The sequence below is a fragment of the Mirounga leonina genome, unplaced genomic scaffold, assembly GCF_011800145.1.
Source record: "Mirounga leonina isolate KUSES-001 unplaced genomic scaffold, KU_Mleo_1.0 Mir_95, whole genome shotgun sequence".
Taxonomy (NCBI): domain Eukaryota; kingdom Metazoa; phylum Chordata; class Mammalia; order Carnivora; family Phocidae; genus Mirounga; species Mirounga leonina.
The window spans coordinates 168,553-177,987 of NW_023270865.1; the positions used below are offsets into that span (position 1 = coordinate 168,553).

A 9,435-nucleotide genomic window follows, 5' to 3' on the forward strand; every position below is an offset into this window, starting at 1 on the left:
TCCCTGCTCCCCCATCCCTGCTCCCCCATCCCCACTCCCCTGTCCCTGCTCCCCCGTCCCTGCTCCCCCTTCCCTGGTCTTTACAGATATGACCAGAGGATGGGTAGGGACCAGAATGCACTATAGGGAGCTCTGACTCTACGGCCTGTTGGCCTGGATTTGAGTCCTAACACTGACATCTGCTAGCGAGGTGGTCTCAAGGAAGTCACTTAAGCCTTGTTTCTTTCTCCTGAAAATAATGAAACAGTACCTATGAGGATGAGTTTGCTTAGAATTTAAGGTCACAAGCTCTGTGATTTCTGTGTGTGCTCGCTGCCCTTTGAAAGATGGTTTACTGTTCACTAATTTAGTGTTCTGGGTGAGTTTATGGAATGTAACTAGTGGAAATCACAAAAATTGACTATATTTTCATTGTGGGCATCCAGAAAAAAACAAAAAAAACCCAAACATTTATGTGTATGTCTACTTTCTGAAGCAAATTCATTAACCTTTTATTGGCGTGATAAGTGATGTGAATTGGAGTTTTTAGCAGATCTGTAGCTGAGGAAAGACTTACAAGCTGTAAGGAATTAAAAAGCGTCTTCTTTCCTGGGCATGACAGTGACACCACCAGCTCGGTGTCAGTTCCTACCAGCAGCACAAACTTACCTACATGTATTTTCCTATTATCTGTTCTTCACAGAGCGAGAGCTGCTGCAAGTCCGTGTGAACCAGAATTCCACGGGAAACCCGGTTACTTTGCAGGTACTTTTCTAGATGCACTGTCTCCTGTGTTTTAGTTTTATTTTTATTTTTTTAAAAGATTTTATTTATTTATTTGAGAGAGAGAATGAGAGAGAGCATGAGAGGGGGGAGGGTCAGAGGGAGAAGCAGACGCCCCGCTGAGCAGGGAGCCCGATGCGGGACTCGATCCCAGGACTCGATCCCAGGACTCCAGGATCATGACCTGAGCCGAAGGCAGTCGCTCAACCAACTGAGCCACCCAGGCGCCCCTGTCTCCTGTGTTTTAAAAGGGTGAAATGTGTCTGTGTCCCTCTGGGGGCTCTCCCTGCCCCAACACTGTGGTTCATTCCTCCAAACCCAGGCTGGAGGGTGTGGGCGTCTGCGCTGAGCACCCCTCCCTAAATCCTCACAGGGAGGAACAACGGAGAAAACATTCCAGTGCTCAGGACACAAGCGGATGCGGGACGCTGGGCCCGGGTTCCAGCCAGGGCCCCATGTGTGTGCCTCAGAAACGGCCCCGACCTCGTTTCTGACCCTGAGGGGGCTGCAGGGTAAGTGGTGCTCTGGCGCTGGCTCGAGGAGGAGAAGAGCCACTGGCTGCCGGTCTAGTGGCCTTGACCAGGACAGGTGAGCCTGGCTCCTAGGGGAACATGCGGGTACACATGGAGCACACCCAAACATGCATCCTACCCCGGGAGCTGTCCGTACACGTCTGGGCTGTGCCCAAGGCTGCCAGGACGCTCCACCTGAAGCCTGGACCCTGGGTGACCACCCTGTCCCCTGCCCTCACCCGCACTCAGAAACCCTCTCCTCTCCCTCCTCCCGCAAGCCCCCACTGCAGGTCCTGACCAGGAGGTCTCCTCCTGGAGGACCGACCTGGCTGCGTGGCAGGGCTCCACCTCATCCTCCTGGGCACTGTCTCCCCTGTCACCTCAAGTGTTGTGGGCACAGCAGCATGCGTGCCAGTGACAGGCCAGCTCATAGAAACTGCCAGAAAGGGCATCTATCTGCCCCTGCTTCCGGGCGGGTGTGTCTGACCCTTGACATACGACGTGGGCCTCATGGAGATGCCTCCCCGCACATGCCACTCCCTGCACCCCCACCGCACCCCTGGGCCCGCAGAGCTCTGCATGGGCGTCCAGCAGGCCGTGGGAGGGTCAGTTAAGGGCGAGGAGGATGCTGGCCCCAGGGTCATAGGGCTGCTGGGGTGTTAAAAACGAGGGTGGCAGGAGCACATAGCCACACTTGCAAGTTCAGCCAGGATCATACTAACTTAATGCCTTCCCTTAGAGACCCCACCCAAGGGGGTCAGATGACCAGATCCCTGCTCTGTCTGACAGGCTGTCTCCTCTCTGCAGGGACAGGGCAGGAGACGAGCACGGGAGGGTGCCCGGCGGCTCCTCGGGAGCCAGGGGGCGGAGGGAGATACATGCATACAGTTGCTGCTTCGAGGCACCGGGACCTGTGAAGCACCTGAGCTGGATGACAGGGAAACATGGCCAGGATGGGGATACCAAGCTGAAGCTGGAGCCCAGCAAGAGTGACCCGTTCTCCATGCGTGCTGTGTCCCTTGGTTCCTGCGTGCCCTGCCCAGGTGTTCAGGGTGCCGTCCACACCGGTGGGGTAACTGCTTTCAGGAATTCACCCAGCTGTCACCCAGGAAGCCATTCTCCCAGTGCCTACACCAGCCGCACCAGCAGAGCTTTGCGGGACAGCGATCAGGGCCAGGTGCACTCTCCACCCAGCTGCCCCTTCCCTCAAGGGAGCCTGGACAGTGGGCTCCCTCAGCCCAGAGGGCAGCGTCTCACAGCAGTGGGCCATTCCATCGAGGACACCAAGTTTCGAGGTGGGCCAATGCCCTCGGGAGCTCTGTGCAACCCCATCTTGTCACTTGATGTGCCCATCAAGATGGAGAGTGACTCTGGGTCTGAGGATGCAGCAGATGGCTACGCCATGTCCCCAAGCCAGGTGTGGCTGGGGGCCAGTGGTGTGGCCAAGAGACAGCTGGTCACGTTCCCTACCAGGATGCACCTGAAAACAGAGCCGGAAGCCAGGCACCACCTGTATGCTCCGCACCTGGGGCACAGCTTGCTGGAGGCCCACCCGAGTGGCAGGGCTCCGCTCAGACCTGGCAGGGAGTTGGCCCCCTTCCACCCCGCACACTGTGCGTGCCTGGAGCGTGTGCAAGGCCTTCCTGAGCCAGATTGTCCCCACCACTTCTGTGCACAGGGCCACCAGCCCCCTGCACTGGGCTGTGACTGCAGAGCTCCGGGGACTGCGCCCATCGTCAAACGAGAGCCCCTGGACTCACCGCTATGGGCCAGTCACAGCCAGGGCGGGGTGCCTGGAATGTTCCCCAAAAGTGCCGTGGCAACTCTGATGCCTCCCAAAGCGCCTGAGTGTGCTTTCCTGCCATGAAGTGGGGTGTTTGTAAAAACTAGCCTCTGTCCACACTCAGACTCACCGCTCAGCTGGGATGGCACATGCAGGATCAGAGCCTTTCTTCCGCACCGCTGCATGAGTTCAGTCCCCTGGTAGGAGTGGGCAGCGTGTGTAATGGCATAGTCTGTATTTTGTCAAGTGTCATGCAAGTTCTTCAGTGCAAAGTGGGCTTAAGTCTGTTCAAGTATGACCGTATTTCTCTTTGAAGGATTAAAAGTTTTCAGAAAGTGGCCGGAGTGAGCCGAGTCAGCCTGGCAGGGCATCCCGCACTCTGAGAGGCAGTGGGCTCCTGGCCGACTGGCAGTCATGCCGTAGTTCCCAGGGGTCTGCACGCCCACTTCCCGGAGGATTGACGCCTCTGTGGAACGGACTGCAGACAGCAGGCACACCCTGCGTGTGAATTAGGGATTTAATTCTCTTGAGCCACAGGTGCCATGCCCCCATTCCTGGAAGGAGTCTGGACGGTTCCAGGCAGAAGAGGCTGTGTGTGCTGGGGTCCTGTGTGCTGGGGGTGCTTCTCAACCCCACAGCGGAGTCTGAGGCCATGCCCAGGTGCAAATGGACAGGATAATGTCCCGCTCCTCCTGGAAGTCTGTCTGGCGTTTTTAATGGGCCTCTGAAGGTGGTTCATGCTAATCTGTCTCCAGTATGTGGTGAACCTCGAGTTTACAGAGTCTGGGTTTGGAAGCAGAGAGAAGGACAAAATGTAGAGAAAAGAGGTAGAAAGTCAAGTTGTCCATGGGGGCTGTGTATCGGTTTTCAGATGAGAATTCCAATCACCGCCTAAGGAAGAATTATTAGACACAAGACGGACAGGAAATGTTTTCTAGGAAAACCGTAAAGGTCATACACTCTGACCATAGAAGACCTGGATGCGAAGGCGTAACTCAGAACGTGGACGTCTCCCACAGTCACCACCAGAGATGGACCCCCTGCCCCACGCTAGTGCACTTGGTGTGGGGTGTGCCATCAGGTGTGAAGGCCACCGCCAAGCCCGCCTGTCCCATGGTGGACCCGCTCCTGCTCCTCAGGGACAAGAGCATCTGTCCCTAAAGTCACCTCCACCCGGAAGTCTCGGGAGGCGGCAGGAGCCCCCGGGCCAGGACTTGCTGCTCCACCATTGGTACGTTCTGATCTCCAGTGTGGGGCCTGTCTCTCCATCTTCTGTGGCTTCGAAGTGTGAGTCTTCAGCTGAGTTCATGCACTTTCACCTTGTCAGAACTTAGGGCTCGGCCGGTGGACCGGGTCTTCTGGACACTTGCGCACACGCTGGGGTTGCCAGCCTTGTGGAAGGGTCCCCCTTGCGGGATGGCAGGAGCTGAAGGCCTCCTCCTGGCACCGACCGAGAAGGTCACCCACTGGAGCCCAGGGCTGGGAGCAGTGTGGTCCCCTGGGGCCAGCCCAGCAGCCTCTCCCCCACTCACCTCGCTGAGGCCTTGCAAAGGGTGACATTGGTGCTGCAATATCCCCACTTCACTGCCAGCATCTCCCCCATCTGTTATGATGGGGGCACAACCACCTGAGGACGCCGGCTGGGGCCCTCGGGCTGGCCCCGGGCCCTCCTCACATGGTTCTCATGCTGAGCACAGCACACCTCTGCTGCCTGAGACATGGGGTGGTCTCAGAATCCTCCTCCTTTCTTCCTGGTTAAACCCGGCACCCGGGTCCCACATGTGACCGTGCACCTCCCTGGGGTCCCCATCCGTGAGGGCACCGACCTCTCACTTCATCCGTGGAGAAGTCACACATCGGGCCGAGGCTGGCTGCAGGACCATGTCCTGAGATGCACTGGAGCTCCCCCAAGTGTAATGCCTGCCCTTCCCACCTCAGGGCCCAGCATACAGGGAGTACTGCATGCATGTAATGTGCAACCCGGAAAACACAGGACGGAAAAGGTGGAATTCAGACATCATTGCGTGTTTGCACACTGTAGCCAGGCCGCAGTGTAACCAAAGAAGAGCTCCAGACAGGAGCCTCAGGGAGCAGCCGTTCCCAAGCACACAGTTGTCGCTGCCCACGAGGACCATGGCACCATGCCGCCCCCTCCCCACAGGCGGCCAGATGCGCAGTTGGCAGGTGGACAGGTCCTGCTTCACTGACAGAGAATTCGACACCTGGAAGTCAGCTCTGTGGGTCTTGTGTTCCGGAGATGCCCATCATCCCCCTGGGCCCCTTGAACACTCCAGGTCAACACCAGCAAAATGTCCTTGAGTCTGTACATGCCCCTCCTAAAAAGGATTGTGTGGGAAGATGATGGAATGTAGAAGGTGCAGATGTGGTCACTTCAGCTTTAAAATGTCATCATCAGTGCTAATTATAGGCTTGTATTTTTTTGTTATCTCATAGCTTTTGCTTATATAGCTAAAAAATATTAAAATCAAATGTAATGTGGGAATGGATGGACAGGAGGAGATGAACACAAGTTACATTTTATATTTTTACAGCTTCTACTGTAGGAAAAAAGTTTTGGACATCTAGACTGACTTGTTGACTTTTTAAAAATGAATACATTTTAATGAAACTTTTAATACCGTTTTCTCAGTGCCTTTAGAAAGAGCCTTCACATATATTTCTGATACTGTGGTTTGTATTAAATATGCAATATTGATATAAAATAAATCACATGTTAAATCATGTTTACCATAAACAGAAATGTCTACTTGATTTTCCAAATGAAGTAACTGTATTTCCTTTAGTTTGTGTTTCTAGTCCTTTACTACTGGCTAGAAGGCAAGAATAAAAGTGAAAATAAACATGCTGGCACCAAAAGTTGCAAGGAGGCGGGATAAGGCTGAGCGCTTGCCATGGGCTTGCTGGGCGCTTCCTCCTCACCCGCCAGTCCCTCTCCTCCTCATGTTGACGGTTGGGGGGCCTCCCCAGGTGCCATTAGGATAGCCCAGACTTGCCCTGTCCTGTAGGGAACGGACACCTGGTCCCTGTGAGTGTGTGCATGTGTTTGCGAGTACAGGTATGTGATTAGGGCGCCCTCATGGCTCCATGACGGGTGGCAAACTTCTCGCTCTGAGCTCACAGGGAGGAACGGGCAAGGGAGCTCTGTGCAGTCTCTTTGTTTCAGGGCACTGATCCCATTCTCATGGCCTAGCGGGAGGGGGACATTCAGGCCACAGCAGCAGCCCACCGGCCCCCACTGGACCTCACGCCCTCCAACAGCAGTGTTGTTGGGCCCCTCTGAGTGCCAGGGCTGTGACAGTGCTGGGGACCCAGCAAGGAAAGAAAGACACAGAGCTCACTGGTGCATGCGCATGGACACAGTGAGCACAGAACCACCTGGTTCTGTAATGCACGGGAAGGGGACAGGTGCCACACTGATGGACTGGAGGAGCGTAGCCCGGGTGGAGGTTTGTGGGCAAGGCCACATGGAGGGTCACACGACAGCAGCCTGCCGGGCTGGGGGTGGCCTGGGCTGGAGTCAGAGGACAAGGAGAAGGTGGGGACAAGGTCCTGGAGGGCCTGCAGGTCACACACAGGCCTGGGAGAAAAGGGATAGAGGAGGGCTCCGTGTGGGAACAGCCATGCGCTGCAGTCTGAGGGTCATGTGGGCTGCAGGGCAGTAGGGCCCCCAAGGCCTTCCTAAGGACACAGGGAGCACCCCCCCCCCCCGACCGGGTCTCTAGCCTGGAGTCCTGCTTGCCCCTTTCTGGTCTCCCCGCACTTGTTTGCCCATCTGGTGGATTTGTCCACGTTCTCTTTGTAGCAGGATAGCAGCATCCCCTCAGTGACGGATTTTCTGTGTCTGTGGCTTGTCTTTTCATTAAAAGATTTTATAAAATACAAGAGTTTAACATTTTAGCATTGCAGTCTTTTTCTTTATGGCTTATGCATTTAGCATCTTCAGAAAAACCTGACAGTGCCTTTGACATAAAGCCCACGTTGTCTGATACTAACTAACGCTGGTGCCCCACCAATGTTCTGTGGCCCTGACCGCCCTGTTCCTCCGTGTTTTAGATGCTTTTCTCATAACTGTTGCCTGTTTTAAAATCCATTTACTTGTGCTCTGATGGTTGATATATTTGAATGTATTTTTACATTCCAGGTACATACGTCCTTTGAGGTTTTTCGCCTGCCTTGTGTCCCCACGGGATTGCAGCTCTTTTCTCTGTTCTTTCCCCTATTTGTTTGGAAGTTACGATTCTAGTTCTATTCTTCATGTGTATTTAACAAAGTCTAAGTTGAAACTAATCAAGAGCTCTACTCTCCCAGAACAGACAAGGATCTCAGGGCCTTTAGGACATGCTACTGCACTCTGCTCTTTACTCCAAGGTTGGGGGGCTTCTCTAGAAATATTCCTGGGGTTGCTTTTGTCAAAGGGCTTCAGTGAGAGCTGCTAGGCTGAGGAGGGTGTTAGACCCAAGTCAAGTGCAGGCTCCCAGCTCTGAGTTCTTGGGGGGAGAGGGACTTCCCTGACTCAGGGAGCCCAGGACCTGGGAGAAACTGCTTTTGGGGACTTTGTTTTCCTTGGTCCACTCTTGCACTGAGGATGCATCCTTTGAGCATCCTGGCTTTGTGGAAGAGCCCTGACCCCACACATGGGTGCGAAAGCCCATCCTGGGCATCAGCCCCCTCCCTCCTCACCCATCCTTGCTCTAGGATAGTTTTCCTTCATGCTTTCCTGAGCTTGCTTGGGCTTAGGAAAAGGGTGATTTACAAGGGTGCTCGCTATTTTCATCCAATGTTTTACAGGAGGCTTTCAGTTATTTGGTCTGCCAAAAAGAGAAGTCAAAAAATTTTTTAATCAAGTTCTATTTTTCTAGTTTTAAGGAGAAAAAAACTCCTTTAACAGCCATCCCAATATTAACCATCCTGGCTGAGGAAGTTATTAGGGAGTCCTACCTCCAAACACAATTGTCAATAGCACAAGGCTCCACCTGGGTATGTTAAATGTTGTTATATTTTGAATTAAGCCCTAAAAGCTTTGATAATCTTGGCAAATTTTTTATTAATTTCAAATGCCTTTACAGTTATAGTTTTAAACATAATTTCAACTTTTTGTTTACATTCTTCATTGCTCAATTTAGTAATATATTTTCATAAGTTGCTAGGTACAGATGGGATAGCAAAGGGATCGGCCGTCAGAGTTATTACGCCGAAGTAGCGCCCCTCGTCCGCTGTTCAGCTGACAGCAGACTGGGGGGGGGGGGCTCACACGACTGCATCTTCCTCCCCCACCCTGCTGTGTGCACACACTTGTGCACCCCACTCCACCTTCCTCCTGGTCGGCTCCCATTCCTGACGTGCTCCAGTCTCCTTCCTGTTTGTATGAACTTGGCTGACTTTCGGGAGGTGCTTGTCCCTACAGTCTGGTCTTCGTAACCGCGACAGTGTTCCTTTTCAGCGTGAAGGCAAACAGTGCTTCTTAAACAGGCTAGCCCTGAAATCTGAGTGGCTTCTCACTCTGGGAGTTCTGACCAGTGGGCCTCTCCTCCACACAGTAACTCAGGGACCAGCTTCCTCCCCTCCCTGCAGCTCTGCCCCACCTCACTCCGATCCCGGAGCCCGCCCAGCATCAACTGTGGGGTGCTCCCATGTGGGCTTCTGTCTGTACTCATTAGAAGTGCTGGTCGTGAGGTGTGCTGGTCCTGAGGGCCTGAGTTCATTTTTGATTCCAGAGTGTAACAACAACAGCTCACTAGGAAGCTGCCCAGGAACAGGGGGGTGTTGGACTGACAGTCACATGTGCCTGATTACCAACTGTGCCCCACCTTGTTCATTAATTTACTGAATGTCTGCCCTATGTCAGTCACTGGTCTGGGGAGGAGCTGGGGCTACAGCAAAGGAAACAAAGCCCCTGCCACACTGTAGCAGGAAAGACAGGTATGAGCTGATAAAGACAGAACATCGGTAATGGAAACCACGGGGAATACACAACATGAGGTGGAGTGAGGGAGAGGCGGGGCGGCTCCCTCACAGAAGGAGGCCACAGAGGGTTACAGAGGACACAGGAGCAAAGAGACCATAGTGAAGGTGAATCCTGAAAATAGGGCCCAGGAGGAGGTCAGCCTGGGGACACTGAGGGGAGAGGGCAGAAAGCGCTGGAATAAGAGGGGCTGAGTGAGAAGGGGCCCTCCCCACCCCAGCATCACCCCGCTCCACAGAAGCAGTCCTTGGTGCAGGGAACCGTCCTGACAGCCACCCCCCACACCTTGGTAGCAGCCAGGCAGGGATCCCGGCCTGATGGTCACTCCCCCCCAGGGGGTGGCAGGGGGCCGTCCTGACGGCCACACATCCCCCCACCCCAGTGAGAGCACCCCC

The 9,435-nt window shown here is 54.2% G+C and overlaps 1 protein-coding gene across 5 annotated transcripts in view; it reads left to right on the top strand.

The window, feature by feature from the left end:
• Positions 1-5,856, top strand: part of AHRR (aryl-hydrocarbon receptor repressor) — a 79,935-nt gene extending 74,079 nt beyond the window's left edge. For 2 of the 5 annotated variants that reach the window (XM_034998751.1, XM_034998753.1), the window contains 3 exons: positions 683-744; positions 1,136-1,274; positions 2,082-5,856. In XM_034998751.1, coding sequence (XP_034854642.1) covers positions 683-744; positions 1,136-1,274; positions 2,082-3,141 — 1,261 coding nt within the window. In that variant the 3' untranslated portion in view covers positions 3,142-5,856. The remainder of the gene's footprint in view (positions 1-682; positions 745-1,135; positions 1,275-2,081) is intronic. The other 3 variants (XM_034998754.1, XM_034998752.1, XM_034998756.1) reach the window with 3 other exon arrangements.
• Positions 5,857-9,435: the final 3,579 nt, after the last annotated feature.